The following is a 20,710-nucleotide window of genomic DNA, read 5'->3' on the forward strand; positions in this document are numbered from 1 at the left end:
TAACAGGCACTTGATAAAGGAGACGGGGTCTCCGTCCAAGAAAGTGGGTTGCACAGAGCGAATTGTCAGAGACGGTGAGAGTTCTGGAGCTAAGCCTGCGAGAAAGGAGAATTCAGGTCCATCACAGATCCCAGTCAGAGTTCCTGAAGAAAAACCAAAAGTGATGTCAAAGATCCAGCCATGTAACGGTGGCCAGGTGAAACTCCACGAGACTGATGCCGTCATCAACATGTCTCGTGGTAGAGCCAGAAAGGGTCAACAGTTCAATGAAGCACCAGCAGCGAACATCCAGACCAGGGAATCCAAGGATAGTCAGTCCAGAGTTAGGGAAAGCACAGACAGTTGGCGGGAAGAACCGGAAACCTCCCCTGTCAAATCTCCTGACTCTCTGGAGCTTAGTCCTGTTAAAGATTCTTCGCTGAGCGAGTTCTTCGATCAGAGTCCAATTGAGTGTTTGGACAAAGCAGCACCTCTAGCAAGCATTGAAGGTTTTAAAGAAATAAAGGCTTTGCCTGTCTACATCAGTGTTGTTCAGATGGGGAAACACTATGAGAAAGAAGCAACAGGCCCTCAACAAGGAAGTCTTAAGCGAATAGTCAGCCAAGAGAGTAGGACAGTGCAGGAGACGAGGGGCACTTTTTATACCGTTCGCCAACATAAGCCGTCCCCCTCTCCTCAGGGTAGTCCAGAAGATGACACCTTGGAACAAGTATCACTTATAGAGAGTTCTGGTAAAAGTCCTCTTACGCCAGAAACACCCAGTTCCGAGGAAGTCAGCTATGAACTTACTTGCCAGGTGCCATCCATACATGGAAAGCCTTGTCCAATTCCTGAAGTACCTGGAGAATCTGAGGAAGAAGAGGTGGTCAGAATCCCCTCCGTTAAGGATGTGAGTGGATTTACAAGATCCCCAAAGCAGAGTGATTTAGACGGAAGTGACAAACGCCCAAAGGAAAATCGCGTAGCCTACATCGAATTCCCTCCGCCCCCTCCTATCAACACCTTGGATGCAGAGGTGCCCGAAATCAGGAAAAAAGACCGCTGTGCATCCATGGAGGATGAGCTGGACGTAATTGAGCTGAACTTGCAGGAAGAGCATGATAAACACTTCATGGCTGAGCCTGTCATCAGAGTGCAACCACCCTCCCCTATCCCGCCTGGGGCCAATGACAGTGATTCAAGCAGCGACGAATCCATCTTCCAGCCAGCCCCCTTGAAAAAGTACACCTTCAAACTTCAGGACGACACTCCTCCCGGCTCATCAAAGCCGAAACCAAATGAGAAGCATGGCAAAGACGACGATCCCCAAGATGGCGATGAAAAGTTTGCTTTGGATGTTACTTCTGAGGCGGATGCAGTCCCGAATGGCAACAATGATCAGTCAGTCACTGAGTGCTCCATAGCGACGACTGCAGAGTTCTCCCATGACACCGACGCTACAGAAGTTGACTCTCTCGATGGATATGACCTGCAGGATGAAGATGATGGCCTAACAGAAACAGACTCTAAGTCCTTGAATCAGGGAATAGAAAGCAAAATGGATGTTTGGGTCACTGAAGGGATATTGAAGCAGGGGGATCGTTCCTATAGCCAGGGTAAACTTGCAGTAATTGAGGAAGAAGGAAAGGTAGGCGCTGAAGAAGAAACACCCTTGCAGTCTAAAGCTCAGACTTCTGAAAAGAAAGGCGAAGGGAAACCTGATGGTAAACAAGGACCTGAGATCTTCACTTTGGAAGGCAGGCATCCTGACAGAACCGGGTTTAATGATACATATTTTAGTTACAATCTAGATGAAGAATTTGCAACCCCGTTTAAAACTGTTGCTACCAAAGGCCTTGACTTTGATCCATGGTCTAACGGCCGAGGAAACGATGAAGTCTTTGAAGCTAGGTTGAGAGAGGATGAGCAAAAAGCCTTTGGCTTAGCAGTAGAGGACAGGTCCCAAGCAACAACACCAGATACAACCCCAGCCAGAACCCCAACAGATGAGAGCACTCCAACTAGTGAGCCTAATCCCTTCCCATTTCATGAAGGGAAGATGTTTGAGATGACTCGCAGTGGTGCAATTGACATGAGCAAGAGGGATTTTGTTGAAGAAAGGCTCCAATTTTTCCAAATTGGTGAGCATACTGCTGAAGGGAAGTCAGGGGACAAGGGGGAAAGGGTTAAAAATACACTTGTAGTCACAACATTGCCTCAGTCAGGGGAAAACACAACTGAGGCATCAACAGATGCACCACAAGTTGAGCACGAGAAAACCCAGACTAGCGGAAATGGTCTGGAATCGGTATCCGGTGGCAACGCAGCGGACAAATCTTCATCAGCCACGGCTGCAAAAGTTGATCCCAAGTTACGCACGCCAATTAAAATGGGAATTTCTGCTTCTACAATGACGATGAAGAAAGATACGGGTGCAACTGAGCTGGTTGAAGTTAAAGCTGATACTGTGCTGTTAGATTATCAGATTTCAGAACGTGCAGTGCTAGAAATAGCTACAGTTGAGACTAGAGCTATGAGTCAGGAATATATTATAGAAAATGACAGCACTGATTTGCCTTTAAGTTATAATATAGACAAGTTTGATGCCCCAGTCCCAGAAACTGACTGCGCTATGGATATTAGTCAGTCTGAAGCCAAACCAACAATTGAACCAGTTGTCCACACAGAAGAGAAAAATCTAGGTTCCTTGACAGCCCCAACAGCTGATGTAGCAAAACTTGTTAAGCACGTTGCTGAACAAGTAAAAAAGCCCAAATCGAGACTTCCAGTAAAAGCAACCATGGCCCCACTGTCAATTCCTCATACAGATCAGAAAATGGCAGCATGCAAGATGAAACAGCCTAGGAAGAATGAGTTAAAGGCAAAAACAGATCCTCCTAAATGTTGTGAGACAAAATCTAGAATTCCTATTAAAAATAATGACAAAACTAATATGCCTCCACTGACAGTATCCCAGTCCAGTATAGAGCAAGGGCAGATAGCAAAAGTAAAGTCTAAGCAATCTTATTCCAGATTGCCAGTTAAGGTAAGATCTAGCAGTACCACAGCTAAATCAAGTAGAACAAGCAAAGGGCAGGCAAGTGAGGTTTGTAAACATTCATTTGGATATTTTAAAGGGATTAGCAGTGAGGCAATGAAACTTGTGGATCGACATGCCAATGAAGAGAAAAAAGGGCAGCCAGAGATCTCTGATGAAGACAGCACTCCGAGAAATGGATCTTTATCGGAAGCCGGCCTGCCCTCCATTGCATCGAGGTCTAGAGATATGAGACCAGAGGCAGCATCTTTAAAATCAAAGGTTGAAAAGGTCTACAGTGAGACAAGGAACAGTAAAAGGACTGGTGGGGAGGAGAACAGTCAGGTTTCTGGGCCTCGCGTGGCTCGCACCGCGGAGATCAAGCCTAGTTTGTAAAACTTTCGACTTGTTGATCTTTAGTGCATGACTCTTTGTGATTGCCTGTGGTGTGATTTACCCTTAGCTGCCATGCTGTCATTGTCGTCTGTGTTGTCTCGTATCCCCCACCCCCCCCGTTTTCTCCAGTGTAATCCCAGTAGTTATAGTAAAGCATGCCAACCAACATCTAGCAAAAGGCATTAAGCCACATCCTTGCTGCCGTCCAACAATTCTTCTTAAGTCAGACGAGCAAGTGCAACACTTTTATAAGTACTTTTATTAACTGCATATACAGTTTATTCATTACCTCCAGTTACACAACATTTAGCAAAGTTCTTGGGTGTTTTCAGCATGTTCAAGTTCATTATCTATGTTACACATACATTTTTTTTTACATTAATTTGAAGTTGGACCTTGTCACTGATTGCAGTAGAATTTACAATTGTGTAGGTCACGAGGGTGTGTTTATTTGTTTAACATGGGCACGAGTAGATTCTTGACCTAAGTTTGGATGTTTTATGTATTACTTGGAATGTTGCTCTAATTCCATGTTTAAAAACTGCAGGCCCTCAGAGTCCATGTGAAAGGACAGATATAAGGACAGCCATAGTAGCAGATCATCTGGGACTGAGCTGGACAGGTAAGATGAGCTTGTTACCTTCTTATGCCCTCAAGAACAAAGGAAATCCTGACTGACGTTTTACATCCTGATGCATGCTTGAAACAATTAAGACAGATCTGTTCAAGTCCAGCTGCTATTTGAAAATACTGCAAGTGCTGAAACAAATGGATGAGACATTTTTCTAACCTGGGCCTTATAGCTGAAGCTAAGAGTAAACCAGTAAGTAAGTTATGCTAAACAAATCTGAAGTACTTGTTAGATGTCATTCAGTACACGGTGTCCAGGATTAGGTGCCGTGCTTTTGGAAGAATGGCAAGACCATGGAGATGATGCGGAGAAAATTCACTAGATTGGTACCAGGGATGAAGTATTGACTCACATAGGAGATTAATGAAGCAGGAATTGTGAACATTTTAAAGAAAGAAGATTAAAGGGGAGGTACAACAGAAGTGTTTAAAAATCAAAGTATTTTCATATTGGTTCCATTGGTAAAGGGTAATCAAATGCAGATACAAGATGATTGGCAAGAGACCTGTGGGTTATTAGGTAGCATTTCATATCTGGGAATGCATTAACCCCGGTAGATCTGACAAGACCCTAAGTAGACCCTAGATCTGATAACTTTTCCAAAGAATATTAGAAATTGTGCAAGCTTAGGGGGATAATTTTGAAAAGCTGGATCAGGCATAGTGGACTAAGTGAGCTTTGTGTATGCTGTGATCACTTAGCACTATTCCAGACAAAATATCTGCCTTAAATACACCCAACAACTTGGCCTCCACAGCTGCATGTGGCAACAAATTCCACAAATTCACCACCCTTTGGCTAAAGAAATTTCTCCCCATCTCTGTTTTGAAAGGGTGCCCCTCCATCCTGAGGCTGTGCCCTCTTGTCCTAGACTCTCCCACCATGGGAAATATCTTTTCCACATTTACTCTGTCTAGTTGTTTCAACATTCGAAAGGTTTCAATGAGATCCTCCCTCATCCTTCTGAATTCCAGCAAGTACAGACCCAGAACTATCAAATGTTCCTCGTATGATAACCCTTTCATTCCCGGAATCATCCTTGTCAGCCTCCTCTGGACCCTCTCCAATGCCAGCACATCTTTTCAAAGATGAGGGGCCCAAAACTGTTCACAATACTCAAGATGAGACTTCAGTGCGTTATAAAGCCTCAGCATCACATCCCTGCTTTTGTATTCTAGGCCTCTTGAAATGAATGCTAACATTGAATTTGCTTTCCTCACCACCAACTCAACCTGCATGTTAACCTTCAGGGTGTTCTCTGCAAGGATCCCAAGTCCCTCTGCATTTCAGATTCCTGGATTTACCATCTGGCCTCCTACAGCATTCCAATAACACCTACCGTAAGATTGAGATACAGCGCTTCATCTTCCAAATAGGCCCAACAGAATCCCCAGGATTCCATGTCAATTACATTCAGATCACCAATCTTCCCTGGCTCTAATGTAAGACCATCTCTGACTAATCTTCAGGGTATTTCTAGCATGTTCTTTTTTTTTAGATTTCCAGTAACTCTTCAATTTACATCTCAGTGTTCCAGAATCTTTTTTTTTAGTTTTAGTTCTCTCTTCAACTGCCCTCATTCACAGCACAAGCATTGCATCGGCTGGGCAATCTTAGTCCACAACCTATCTCAGACATTTCTTCTGTTCAGTCTGCCCTTCCGCTCTTAAACCACAGTTGTTTTCTCACTTTTTCCGATGTTCATTTTTAAATTCTGTGACTCATTCACCGGGGCTTCTGGGGTCTTGTGAGTGTATCTCTCTCCATTTCTTATCAGGAATCAGAAGACCAAAATCCAGATACACACAGTAGCCACTTTATTAGGTAACTCCTGTAGCCCACCCACTTCAAGGTTTAATGTGTTGTGCGTTCAGAAATGCTTTTCTGCACATCACCGTTGTAGCACGTAGTTATTTGTGTTACTGTCATGTTCCTGTCAGCTTGAGGTAGTCTGGCCATTCTTATCTGACTGTTCATTAAGAAAGTATTTTCACCCACAGAACTGCTGCTCATTGGATTTTTTTTTGTTTTTTACACCATTCTCTGCAACACACTGAAGACTGTTGTGCGTGAAAATCCCAGGAGATCAGCAGTTTTGGAGATGCTCAATCCACACCCTCTAGCACCAACAATAATTTCACAGTCAAAGTCACTTAGATCACATTTCATCCCCATTCTGATGTTTGGTCTGAACAACAACTGAACCTCCTGACCATGTCTGCATGCTTTTCTGCACTGAGTTGCTCCCACATGATTGGCTAATTAGATATTTGCATTAATGAGCAAGTGTACCTAATAAAGTGGCCACGAGGTGTACAGTATTACATTTCACAACTAAAATGAAACATGGTCACAATAGCATTAACAAGGATGCCTGCCGCCCTGAATTCCTTTCTCTTGTCTTCCACCCTCTGGGAAAAGATACAGGAGCTTAAGAAACCCAGATGTCCTGAGTCAAGAACATCTTCTTTTCCACCGCTATCAGACTTCTGAAACACTCACGTCTTTCACATCCCATCGCTGACGGTGCTGCCATGTTCTCAGACTCTTTCTTCCACATCTCTTGGACATTCCAATCTGTTACAATCTTCGTGCCGTTATGTTGCTTTGAACTCATTGCTGTATTTGTCAATGACATGTGTCATTGTTTACTCTGCGGGTTTCCACAAGCAACGAATTTCATTGCACTCTGGTGCGGATGACAATAAACTAACCTTTTCTTGTTTTGACGAAGGGTCGTGAACGTGACATATTAACGCTCCTGCTCCCTCCACAGATTCTGCCTGACCTGCTGAATGTTCTGTGCATTTAACAAAAAAGAACTACCGTAGATTCCGGACTACAGAGCGCACCTGATTAAAAGCCGCACGCTCTAATTTTAGAGAGAAAATCAATTTTGTTCTTGTACAGGCCGCACCGGATTTTAAGCCGCAGGTGTCCCACGTTGTAATATGAGATATTTACACAGAAAGATATTACACGTGAGGATTTTTTAACTTTTAATTAAATCCGTATGGTAACATAAACAAATACATATTGCAAATGCTTTTTTTTGAACAGTGCCTGTAACACAGCTACTTTTAAATATACATACGTATCGGTAACACACAAATTACGTTGCATATACTTTTATACTGAACAGTGCACGAACAACATTCCAATATCTCCTAACAACTGGTAAAAAATATATATATACTGCAGCCTACCAGGAAAAGTTATTGATCGCCTTTAACTTAAAAGCTGCATCATATGCTTTTCTTCGAGTGTTTTCCATGTTGATTAGGGTGAGTACAAATGACTGATTTACAATAATTTAATTGTGGAAGTGCGTTTGATTTATCGTACAATTTCATTGGACCTCTGTGAACTACTCATCAATTTTATTGGTCTTGCTATGATCCCAGCCCCCTCCTTTGTGAGAATCGCAAGAGCACCCGTCGAGGGGAGGGGGGGGTCAGTAGACCCAGGAAGTGAGAGAGAGAGAGAAATGTGCCAAATTGCACATCCCACCCGGGATACAGAATAAGACGACAGCGACTATTGTCTCATGGAGACCACGTGAAAAGCCCTCGGGCAAGGTGGGCTGGTTGAGAGAGAGATTGCATCATCCCAACCTGATTGACACCTGCGACCCCATGAGGAAGTATAAAGGAGAGTCTCGGGGACAGCCCCTCAGACGCACCAAGAAGACACTAGAGTATTCCCGCAGCAGCGGGAAGCCATTCTGAAGGAAGCCACGTGCGTTAGATTCCGGGATTGGAATTTGTGGCTGGAATCACAGAAAACCGCTTTTAACTAACATCGGGGCGAGGAAACCAACGTTCCCCCGATTTCACGGAAGATTCATCAAGACTCGGCAAGTTCTTTCTCTTCTCCCCCAATCTCTCTCTCTCGGTCGCCCCACGTGAAACCCAGCGATTTTCAAAGGGCTGAGGCCTGCAGACTTTCTGAGTGACTTTTATATTTCCAACGGACAATCTATTAACCCCTAGACAACAGCAGAGCTCACTTCTTAATGATGATTATTACTATACCCGCGCTTTAGATTGAGTGTTGACAATGTGCACTATCTGAATGTATGTATTAACCCTACTTTTGTGTCCCTTTATAAATAAAACGTTTGAAAATAGTGACATCAGACTTCAACGGACCTCTCTATCTTTACTGGTAAGTTCTCCAGTTACGGGATTCATAACAGTCTACTGTTACGAGGCAAAATGTTTTTGGCGGCATGAAAAAAAAACATGCATTAGCCGCACCGTAGTATAGGCCACAGTGTTGCTGCAGTGTTCAAAGCGTGGGAAAAAAGTAGCGGCTTATAGTCCGGAATTTATGGTAGTTAAATGCGAGAGTGAAGTTTCTCTTCATTTAGTTGCAGGTTGTTAATAAGTGATTCCATGTCTGCAGTATTATAGCGTACATCAGTGAAATAAGCATTTCAGATTGATGATTTTTCATCAGAATTGTGCCCTGATGAAAGGACCTCAGTCTGAAATAGATTTTGCAGATGCTGGAAATCCAGAGCCACACATTCCTCCCCCTTTCCTTTCCAGTCCTGATGGAGCATCTTGGCCTGAAACACCATCTGTCTTTTCCCCTGCGTAGATGTTCCCTGACTTGCTGTTTTCTTCCAGAATTTGTGTATTAGTCTGTATTAGTAGCTCCTTCTCCCTCCACAGTTGGTTTCTGAACCCTCAAGTACATGCAACTTTTTCTGTTTTTATTGCGATTTTCATCATTAGTATTACTTAATGTTTAACAAAGAGTATTCCCAGTCTGTCATAGGAAAAGCCCTCCTCACCACTGAACACGCTTACATGAAGTGCTGTCACAAGAAAGAAGCATCTCTCATCAAAGAACCCCTTCAGCCGGGCCATGGTCTCCTCTCAGTACTACCATCTTACCATTCCACACCACCAGGAGTGTCAAGTCCCACGCCACCAGGAGCGTCAAAGTCCCACGCCACCAGGAGCGTCAAGTCCCACACCACCAGGAGCTTCAAGTCCCACACCACCGGGGGGACGTCACGTGATGACGTAGGATCGAGACGCTGGAATCCAGCCCTCCCGTAAAAAAGTTAATAAATCAATGTCAAAGTGAAGAAAAGTTAATTAATACTTTTTTAAGGTTACTTATAAACTAGTCCGGATTGTTTTAAGCTATGCCTCATAAACAGAGGACGAAGAAAACTGCTACCGCGAAGACCGCTCAAGTTGGAACAGAATCAAGGCCTACTTCTACCGAAGAACCGCGGACTCAGGTACAACACACCACCGGTGAAACAGAAAAGGAGACTGCGGCAGCATCGGCCATTTCTAAAGGGAAAGATCAACGAGAACTGCGCAAGCGTAAAGGAACGAGCATGCGCAAAAGAGAACAACCAGAACTACAAATCCCAGCAACGACTGAAACCGACAGTGAAAGTGAGTCTGAGAGAGAGACGGACTCTCTGGAAAAATCAGATGAAGATGGAGAAGACGAAAGTTCCTCTGAAAGTACAAAAAAGACTTTGAGGCAAATAATGCATAAATTAAAGGCATTAAAAGTAATTAAAAGTAACCAAAAAGTAATGACACAAAAAATAGCAAACATGGAGGCTATGTTTGATAAAATGACAAAGAAACAGGAAAAAATGGAAAAGAAAATTATAGATTTGGACGTCAGAATGGAAGATATGGAGGGAAGAATGAAGAAGATGGAAGATGATAATGACGCCTGGACATCAGAAAGAAAACAACTCGTGGGAAAAATTGATAAACTTGAAAATTTTAGTAGACGCAATAATATTAAAATTGTTGGACTTAAAGAAGGTACCGAAGGAGAAGACCCAATAAATTTTTTTCAAAAATGGATTCCTGAAAAATTGGAAATGGGAGAAGAACCTTTAATTGAGATTGAAAGGGTGCACAGAGTTTTAAGACCAAGATCTCAAGATGATCAAAATCCGCGATCAATTTTGATAAGATGTTTAAGATACCAGGATAAAGAAAAGATTTTGAGGGCGGCTGCCCAGGGTGCTAAAAGAAGAAAAGGTCCGTTGATGATAGCTGAGAAACCAGTTCTTTTTTATCCTGATATAAGTTATAACCTTTTGAAGAGAAAGAAAGAATTTAACCCAGCTAAAAAGGTTTTGTGGGAAAAAGGTTATAAGTTTTCAATGCGTCACCCAGCAACACTGATAATTTTTTTGGAGGAAGGAAAAAGATTTTTTTCTGACTATCAAGATGCGGAGGTGTTTGCACAAAGACTTCCATCTATTCGTTGATTAAAAGCGGAGATTTCTAAATGTAATGGTTAAAGACGAAGACAGAGAAAGTAAATGGAACTGATGGACATTTAAGGACGATATAAGGGAGAAAAGTAATATTTTAGAAATATTAATTGAGAATGGTATGTTTTTTTTTTATATATATATATCTTTCATGTTGCGGGGGGGCTGGGGAGCTTTGAATCGGTTACTACGGGATTCACGTGTGTAATCATGGCGATTGCCATGACCCGTACAATAGAGGGGGGTAATGTTGTGTTTCTTTTTTTTCACAACATTAGTAGGGGGGTATTTTGTTTTTTTCTTTATTTTCTATTTTTCTTCTATTCTTTTGCCTGGATGATTGGTGGGGACACACATAGCAACATGGAGACTTCTAAAAAGATTTCCCAGGATATAATGAGAGTTGAAAGATTAGGTATTATTATAGATTGGAGTAACATAAATAAAAATAATGACTAATTTATTGAATTTTTTAAGTTTTAATGTTAATGGGCTTAATGGACCAATAAAAAGAAAAAGAATTTTAACATACATTAAAAAAATGAAAATAGATATAGCTTTCTTACAAGAAACTCATTTAACGGATATAGAACATCAGAAATTAAAAAGAGACTGGGTTGGAAATGTTATTGCAGCTTCATTTAACTCAAAGGCAAGAGGAGTTGCAATTTTGGTTAATAAAAATTTACCAATTAAAATACAAAATGTATTAATTGATTCGGCAGGAAGATATTTAATTATACATTGTCAAATTTTTTCAGAACTATGGACTCTTATGAATATTTATGCACCAAATGAAAATGATGTAAAATTTATACAGGAGGTTTTTTTGAATTTGGCTAATGCACATGATAAAATATTAATAGGTGGAGATTTTAATTTTTGTTTAGATCCAGTTTTAGATAGATCAACAAAGGCTATTACAAAATCAAAAGTAGCAAAATTAACTCTATCATTGATGAAAGATCTAAATTTGATTGATATATGGAGAAGAATCAATCCAAAAGAAAGGGATTATTCATTTTATTCAAATAGACATAAAACATATTCTAGGATAGATTTTTTCCTGTTATCAACAAATATTCAAGATAGAGTGAAAAACATGGAATATAAAGCAAGAATATTGTCTGATCACTCTCCTTTAATAATGACAATGATAATGACAGATAAAGAGGAATCAATTTATAGATGGAGATTTAATTCAATTTTACTAAAACGTCAAGATTTTTGTGATTTTATGAAAAAACAGATTCAGTTCTTTTTAGATACAAATTTACATTCAGTTGATGATAAATTTATATTGTGGGAAGCAATGAAAGCATATTTGAGAGGTCAGATAATAAGTTATACTTCTAAAATTAAGAAGGAATATATGATAGAAATAGATCAATTGGAAAAGGAGATTATAAAATTAGAAAAAGAATCTCAAAGAAATATGACAGAAGAAAAACGAAGACAACTTATTAATAAGAAGTTAAAATATAATACACTCCAGACATATCGAACAGAAAAAGCAATTATGAGAACTAAACAGAGATATTATGAATTAGGTGAAAGATCACATAAAGTTCTTGCATGGCAGTTAAAAACAGACCAGATTTCTAAAACAATAAATGCAATTCGAACAAAAGTGAATGAAATTACTTATAAACCTCTAGAAATTAATGAGGCTTTTAAGAATTTTTATTCTGAGTTGTATAAATCAGAATCAAAGAATGACGATGTTAAGATAGAAGAATTTTTATCACAAATAACTCTTCCAAAATTAAATACAGAAGAACAGAAGGGATTAGGTATGTCTTTTACAGTGAAAGAAGTTGAAGAAGCTTTGGGATCACTTCAAAGTAATAAATCTCCAGGAGAAGATGGTTTTCCACCTGAATTTTATAAAAAGTTTAAAGATTTATTAATTCCTCCTTTTATGGAATTAATATATCAGGCGGAAAGAACGCATAAACTTCCAGAATCTTTTTCAACAGCTATTTTAATAGTATTGCCAAAAAAAGACAGAGACCTTTTAAAACCAGCATCATATAGACCTATTTCTTTATTAAACACTGATTATAAAATAATAGCAAAAATCTTATCTAATAGATTATCTAAATGCTTACCAAAATTAGTGCATATGGATCAAACAGGATTTATCAAAAATAGACAATCGGCAGATAATGTAACTCGGTTATTTAGTATAATCCATTTAGCACAAAAGAGGGAGGAAATGAGTGTGGCGGTTGCTTTAGATGCAGAGAAAGCATTTGATAGATTGGAATGGGATTTTTTATTTAAGGTATTGGAAAAATATGGATTAGGAACATCATTTATAAAATGGATTAAAACCTTAAATACTAATCCCAAAGCTAAAGTAGTGACAAATGGTCAAATTTCAACATCATTTCAGTTAACAAGATCAACTCGGCAAGGTTGCCCACTATTACCTGCTTTGTTTGTGTTGGCAATAGAACCATTAGCTGAATTAATTAGAATGGACCCAGATATTAAGGGTTTCAGAGTTAATCAGGAAGAATACAAGATTAACTTATTTGCTGATGATGTTTTAATTTATTTAACAGATCCATTACATTCACTACGCAAATTATCTTATAGACTAGAAGAATATGGGAAAATATCGGGTTATAAAATAAATTGGGATAAAAGTGAAATTTTGCCTCTTACTAAAGGAGATTATAATCAATGTCGATTAATAACTCAATTTAGATGGCCAGCAAATGGTATAAAATATTTAGGTATAAGAGTTGATAATGATATAAAAAACTTATACAAATTAAATTACTTACCGCTTTTGAAAAAAATTCAGGAAGATCTTGAAAAATGGATGGCACTACCAATAACATTAGTAGGTAGAGTAAATACTATAAAAATGAATATATTCCCTAGATTACAATATTTATTTCAATCATTACCAATACAATTACCCCAGAAGTTTTTTCAAGAGTTAAATAAATATCTGAGGAAATTCCTCTGGAAAGGTAAGATGTCCAGAATATCGTTGGAAAAATTGACATGGAAATTTGATCTAGGAGGATTACAACTTCCAAATTTTAAGAATTATTATAAAGCAAATCAACTTAGATTTATTGCATCTTTTTTCGAGAAAGATAAACCGGCATGGATTAGAATAGAATTAGATAAAATAGGAGAAAATGTACCAGAAGATTTTATATACAAATGGGAATCTAAATGGATACGGGAAAAGAAAGAATCTCCTATATTAAAACATTTGATTGATTTATGGAATAAGATAAATGTTGATGATGAGATAAAAAAATCTTTATTAGCAAAGAGATCTTTAATTCAAAATAGACTTATTCCTTTTACAATGGACAATCAACTTTTATATAATTGGATTCAAAATGGGATTAGATATATAGGGAATTGTTTTGAAGGAGGTATATTAATGTCATTTGAACAATTAAAGAATAAATATAAAATATCAAACAACACTTTATTTTGTTACTTTCAATTAAGGGCTTATTTAAGAGAAAAATTAGGTCAAACAATGTTATTGCCGAAATCTAATGAAATAGAAATTTTAATTCAAAAAGGAAACATCAAAAAATTTGTATCTTGCATGTATAATTTGATTCAAAGACAGGTAATTAAGCAAGGAGTCCACAAGTCAAGACAAAAATGGGAAAGTGATTTGAATATTAAAATTGAAGAAACAAATTGGTCAAGACTATGCCTTGACAGTATGACAAATACAATAAATGTTCGGTTAAGATTAGTGCAGTATAATTTTCTACATCAATTATATATTACACCACAAAAAATAAAAAAATTTAATCCAAATTTATCGGATCAGTGTTTCCGATGTAACCAGGAAACTGGTACTTTTTTACATTCGACATGGTCTTGCTCTAAAATTCAACCTTTTTGGACAAATTTAAGACTTTTACTGGAACAAATTACAGGAACACAATTTCCTCATAATCCAATATTATTTTTACTAGGTGATATTGAAGGGATAAAACCGAAACTCAAACTAAATAAGTATCAGAAAGAATTTATAAAAATTGCACTGGCAGTAGCCAAAAAAGCTATTGCAGTTACTTGGAAATCGGATTCACATTTAAGTATAGATTCTTGGAAGAAAGAAATCTATGGTTGTATTCCATTAGAAAAAATTACTTATAATTTAAGAGATAAATATGAAACATTTTTGAAAATTTGGAGCCCTTATTTACAAAAGACAGGATTAAATATACAGATGCTTTTAAGATGAAACAATTGGTTACTAGGGGAAAGAAATAAATATACATATTAAAATTATTACGAACTCCATGGAGCATGTGGAGATCTTCCAACCACCAGGCATTCTTTCTTTCTTTCTTTCTTTCTTTCTTTTTTTTCTAAGGGGTAGTTAGGGGGGAGGGGTTAAGGGGAGGGGGTATGGGTTATATACATTGTTTTTTTTCATACTTTGTAATCATTTAAAAATGCAATAAAAAATTATTTAAAAAAAAAAAAAAAAAGTCCCACACCACCAGGAGCGTCGAAGTCCTACGCCACCAGAAGCGTCAAAGTCCCACGCCACCAGGAGCGTCAAGTCCCACACCACCAGGAGCGTCAAGTCCCACACCACCAGGAGCTTCAAGTCCCACACCACCAGGAGCGTTAAGTCCCACGCCACCAGGAGCGTCAAGTCCCACACCACCAGGAGCCTTTAAGTCCCACGCCACCAGAAGCGTCGAAGTCCCACGCCACCAGGAGCCTTTAAGTCCCACGCCACCAGGAGCCTTTAAGTCCCACACCACTAGGAACGTCAAGTCCCACGCCACCAGGAGCCTTTAAGTCCCACACCACCAGGAGCGTCAAGTCCCACGCCACCAGGAGCCTTTAAGTCCCACGCCACCAGGAGCCTTTAAGTCCCATGCCACCAGGAGCGTCGAGTCCCACACCACCAGGAGCCTTTAAGTCCCACACCACCAGGAGCGTTAAGTCGCACACCACCAGGTTCAGGAAGCGTTCTCACCCTGCAACCATTAGACTCCTGAACCCATGGATAACTTCACTCACCTCAATACTGAACTGATTCCACAAACAACTTTCAAGGACTCTACAAATCAGTATTTTTTAAATTATTTGCACGATTTGTCTTTTTTGCACATTGGTCGGTTGATAGTCTTTGTGATTTATACCTTTTTCACAAATTCTATTATATTTCTTTATTTTCCTGTAAATGCCTGTAAGCAAATATATCTCAGGGTGGTATATAGTGACATAAAAATAGTTTGATAATAAACACTTTGAATGAGCTCAAAAATCACACTTGTGTTCATGACCTAATCTGAGATGACAATTGATGGAAAATACAGTTATAAATAACTAATCTCAAGTTCATTTAATATAGTGGTATTTATTCCAGGTCTTAAAATACTATAGAGAGTCTTTAATTAACAACAGGAAGTTAGTGAAGTCTTCTGGCTATTGCTCCCCTTACCTTAAGTGACTGTTTTTCATCTTACTGTGAGATGTCATGGCACAGTTGTGCAGCAGATGGGGTCACAGATTCGCATGTTCTTCCTGCGACTGTCAGGATTCCCGCTGAGTGCTGAGATTTCTGTCATGTCTCAAATACGTACTGGCTGATAGTGACTGTAAATTGCCACTAGTGCAGGTGGATAATAGGAGAATCAGGTGGTAGGATTTAGAGTATAGAACAGAGAACACGACAACACAATACAGGTCCTTGGACCTGTGAAATTGTGGCAATCTTTTAACCTACTCTAAAAGCAATCTTAACACTTCCTTCTGGCTTAGCCCTCTGGTTTTCTATCATCAATACTGTATGCCTATCTAAGAGGTTTTTTTAAATGTCTCTAATATATCTGCTCCCGGCTAAGCATTTCATGCACCCACCACTCTCTGTTTCACAAAAGCTTACCTCTGATAACCTTTCTTCCAATCACTTTATAATTATCCCCCCCCCCCCTTGTATTAGCTGTTTCCACCCCAGGATAAGATCTCTGGCTGTCCACACAATCATCTTGTACAACTCTATCAAGTCACCTCCATCCTCTTTTATTCCAAAGACAAAACTGCTCAATCTATCCTTTTAAGACGTGTTCTTTAATCTGGGCAGCATCCTGGTAAATCTTGATGAGCCCAAGATAGAATAAGTTACTGGGTGATAATTGGAGTTACAGGATTAATGGAATTATTTCAGAATAGGCTCTGAAGTTATACTGCACAAACACAGACCATTCAGCTTATCGGTACCGATCAGGATGTCTATATACACTAGTCTCATATTTCTGCTTTGGACTTGCGCCCCTCTATTCCTCTCCTACCTATGTACCTTTCCAAAAACAGTACTTTTTAAATGCTGTAATTTTACCTGCCTCTCTCAGCTCATTCCATATCCACATTCCCTCTGTGTAAAATAAACCTCACTTCTCAGATCCACTTTAAATCTTTCCTCTCTCACCTTTAGCCAATACCCTCTAGTCTTAAACTCTCATACACAAAGCAATGATGATCTATCTTATCTGAACTTCTCCCAAAACATAAGGAAAATGAGAACTGTTGTGATCACATGTGAAGCAACATCTTTTGAATTTTAAATGAAATTAGTGTGGAATGTTTTAAGTTAGTTGAATGCTTTTGTAGCTATGTTTCTAAAGCTGGCAAACATGAAGTGTTTTAGAGCATTGGAATTTATCGGCTGTGTTTACAAGGCAGTAGGCTGACCGTAAATTTGCGCCACTCCATGAGAACCAATGAGGAAGGCTACAATCCAGGCAAGATGGTGCCAAGGTGCAGTTTCTGTTTCCTGAATCCTGGTTTTATCTCTCCATCGAATACTTTTATTTTGGCCTTCCATTCATCCTGCTGAGCTTTGGTCTTTGCATCTACTTTTACAGACAGCTTTTTGTCTCCCACTTGAAGTTCATGTAGTAATCTTAAAGCATAAAGAGTAGATTCTGGTTCTTTATGCTCAAAAAAGCAAGGCCCTTGCAACCTCACTGAAGCTCCATGAACTCTCTTCCAGCTTAAAACCAAGCCACATTTTGCAAGTAACTGCCTGACTAATACATCAGAAATTCTCTCAGAAATTCATCACTTTCACGATTTCCCTCAGCAGCATGCTCCTTCCTTGGTCCAATATGCTTCCAACCAAAGGCCCAGAGGTTGGCACCAACACCAATTTTCCCTCCATCGGGGAGTGGTTCATGGTGTGCAGCATAAAGGCAGGTGTGGCATGTGACTGGTGGATGGATCTCCAATTAAGTTGTAGTTCTGTCAGCCGCTCATGTCCAGCCCTCCTGTTTTTACCACATACAAGCCCAATGTGGCTTGTTGGTTGTTGGATTTTACTGTTATGAGTGTCTTTCCCACAGGAGTTGTCTTTTCCCTAGTATAGGTTCTTTGATATCTGCAGGCTTCAATTTAGTGTCTTTGAAATGCCATTCAAATTCATTTTGTGGAATAGTTGAACAACTGAGCCAGTGTCAAATTCTGTACTAATTAATTTTCTGTTCACTTCTGATATAAGCCATATTGCTGGTCTATTGCTAGTTTTCACATTGTAAATCTCAAGGCTAGGAAGTCCTGTGTCACTCATCATTATCGAATTTTTCATCAACAGCATACAGATTAGTATGCTTAAGCACATCTTTCCCTCCTCCCCACCCTTTCCGCTTTCCACAGGAATCGCTCCCTACGTGACTCCCTGGTCCATTTGTCCCACCACATCCCTTCCCACCGATCTCCCTCCTGGCACTTATCCTTGTAAGTGGAACAAGTGCTACACCTGCCCTTACACTTCCTCCCTCACCACCATTCAGGGCCCCAGACAGTCCTTCCAGGTGAGGCAACACTTCACCTGTGAGTCGGCTGGTGTGATATACTGCGTCCGGTGCTCCCAGTGCAGCCTTTTATATATTGGTGAGACTCGACGCAGACTGGGAGACCATTTCACTGAACACCTACGCTCTGTCCGCCAGAGAAAGCAGGATCTCCCAGTGGCCACACATTTTAATTCCACGTCCCATTCCCATTCTGATATGTCTATCCATGGCCTCCTCTACTATCAAGATGAAGCCACACTCAGGTTGGAGGGCTCCCCCTTTTCGATTCCCTTTTTGTTTATGAAACCAAGAGCGTTCTGCAATCAACGTTAGTTTCAGTTCTGAATGTTCCTGCATTATTTTCATGATATCAACCAAGCTCATTTCGGATGGGTTGGTTGGAATAGTGAAATTTCTAAGCAAAGTGTAAGCCTTTAAACCCAAAGCGCACAGCAAAATTGGTACTTGATTCCCATTGGCTATTTTATTTGTTTAAGTTGAGCGCATCAATCTTTCCAATGTGGCCGGCTATTTCTGATTGTTTGTTTTAGGATTATTGTCACCCAGTACTCATTGTTTATGAATCTGTGAATTTTCTGCTTTTTTTAAAACTCGACCCTATCTGTCTCCTTTTCTGAAGAGCACATGCTGTGTTGTTTTTTTCCCTCGACCATTTCTTGCTGCATATTTTTTTTTACTCGAACGTCTCGCTGTGCTTCAATGGGCAGATAGTCATCTTGGGTTTGTTTTAAATTTCCTCGTTGCCTCTGCTATGCTTTGTAACCTCAAGAGATTAAATTAATTAAAAGCAAAAGAGCTCGAGCTGGGAATGTGAGTCTAACTTTGTATTGACTTTGAGGCACTTGCTTGGTGGTGTGATGACATATGCCATTTATGCACTTTTGCCTATAATCAGCGATGCATTCTGCATTCTGTGAACAACAAAGTAGTCAAACAATACATTTACATTATTACTCAAATATTACATTAATATTAAATACACAGCAATTCCGATCCGCAAGTCACTTCAAGTCCACTGGGGAAATCAAAGGTCCATTATCTGCAAAACCACGAGTTGGTTGGAGGCCGAAGATTGCTTGCGCTGTTGTTGGAGGACTGAGTATGTGGGTGGGAGGGTGAAATGAGGTCTCTTTTGCTGTTGTTGGTTTGTTCTGTTTTGTTGTGTTTTATGTTGTTCTTTTGAGCACGGTTGGTGCCAGAATGTGTGGTAATACTTGGGGGATCACCACAGAGGTCTTGGGTGCATTGGTTGTTACCACAAGCAGTACATTTCACAGTAGATGTGTTTCAATGTACATGTGATAAGTAAATCAGAATTTGAAATATTTCCTCCAGGCCTCTCTTCACTCAGAAAACTGTAGCATGTATGCCATCTGCTGGATTCTGATCTATATTATAGGGAAAGCATTGCCAACAACATATTTCAGTCCCATTTTGAGCAATATTAGTCAAGTTCCAGTAAAAAAATATACATCATTGTGTTGCTTTGGATTTCCAGCATCTGCAGACATTCTTGTGTTTATGAAATATATCAGTTTATTAATTTGAATGTCCCCATCACCTCTCCCCACACTGAAAAAGCATTTGGTCCATCAAATTCATGCCAGCTCCCAGCAGCCCAGCTCCCCTTCTTTATTTGCTGTATCTCTTCTCGTGCCCTCACACCCCTTTGAATTTTTTTTGAAGTTTAGTTACACAAAGGGGTAATTTGCAATTGCCCATTCAGCTCCCAGCACATTGAAACATCAGCCTGAAATGCATATGGTAATTGAAAGAATATGCAAATTCAAGGAAGAACCTTCTCAACCTCCCAAGGTTTGGGAGTTGTGGGTTAGCATTCTGACTGTCATGCCACTGTACTTGCCTTTGCTAATAGCCATGTTTTCAGCTTTATTCGTCAGACCATATTAAATTAATTACTTACTGATCCAGCAGTCCAATGTCATGGATTCCTACATTAATTTATTGCGGTAATCGTCTGTAGTACAAGATCATAGAGAGGAACCAGTGATAATGCCTTCACTCCAAAATAATCATCTGTACCTGCATGTTCTTTGAAAAGAGTAGGTGAACTGCAAGAGTAGTGTCATACATTGATTACAGCTTAGTATTCAATACCATCATTCCCTCAGTACCAATCAAGTAAGTCTCAAGACATGAAGCTTATTCAAAGCCTGGGCCTCTGTACCTCCCTCTGCAACTGGATCCTTGACTTTCTCATTGGAGACCACAGTCAGTGCAGATCTGAAATAACACCACCTCCTCGTTGACAATCAACAGTGCCGCACCTCAAGGGTGTGTGCTTCACACTCTGCGTGGCTAGGCACAGCACAAATGCCATCTATAAATTTGACGATGACGCAACTTTTGTCAGCAGAATCTCAGATGGTTGTAAGGTGGCACACAGGAGTGAGAAAGATCAGCTAAATGAGTGGTGTCACAATAACAATGTGGCAATCAACGCCAGTAAGGTCAAAGAATTGATTGGACATTTCAGGAAGGGGAAGTCGAGGGGTAGGCACACCAGTCCTCATTGAGGGGTCAACAGTGGAAAGGGAGAGCGG

At 39.8% G+C, this 20,710-nt stretch overlaps 1 protein-coding gene across 13 annotated transcripts in view; it reads left to right on the top strand.

Moving 5' to 3' along the window:
- The window catches only part of ank3b (ankyrin 3b), a 615,939-nt gene that overhangs the window by 558,126 nt on the left and 37,103 nt on the right, over nucleotides 1–20,710 (top strand). For all 13 annotated transcript variants that reach the window (XM_059947390.1, XM_059947385.1, XM_059947393.1 and 10 more), the window contains one exon: nucleotides 3,960–4,034. In XM_059947390.1, the coding sequence (XP_059803373.1) occupies nucleotides 3,960–4,034 (75 nt within the window). The remainder of the gene's footprint in view (nucleotides 1–3,959; nucleotides 4,035–20,710) is intronic.

This window comes from Hypanus sabinus, chromosome 22, assembly GCF_030144855.1.
Source record: "Hypanus sabinus isolate sHypSab1 chromosome 22, sHypSab1.hap1, whole genome shotgun sequence".
Lineage (NCBI taxonomy): Eukaryota > Metazoa > Chordata > Chondrichthyes > Myliobatiformes > Dasyatidae > Hypanus > Hypanus sabinus.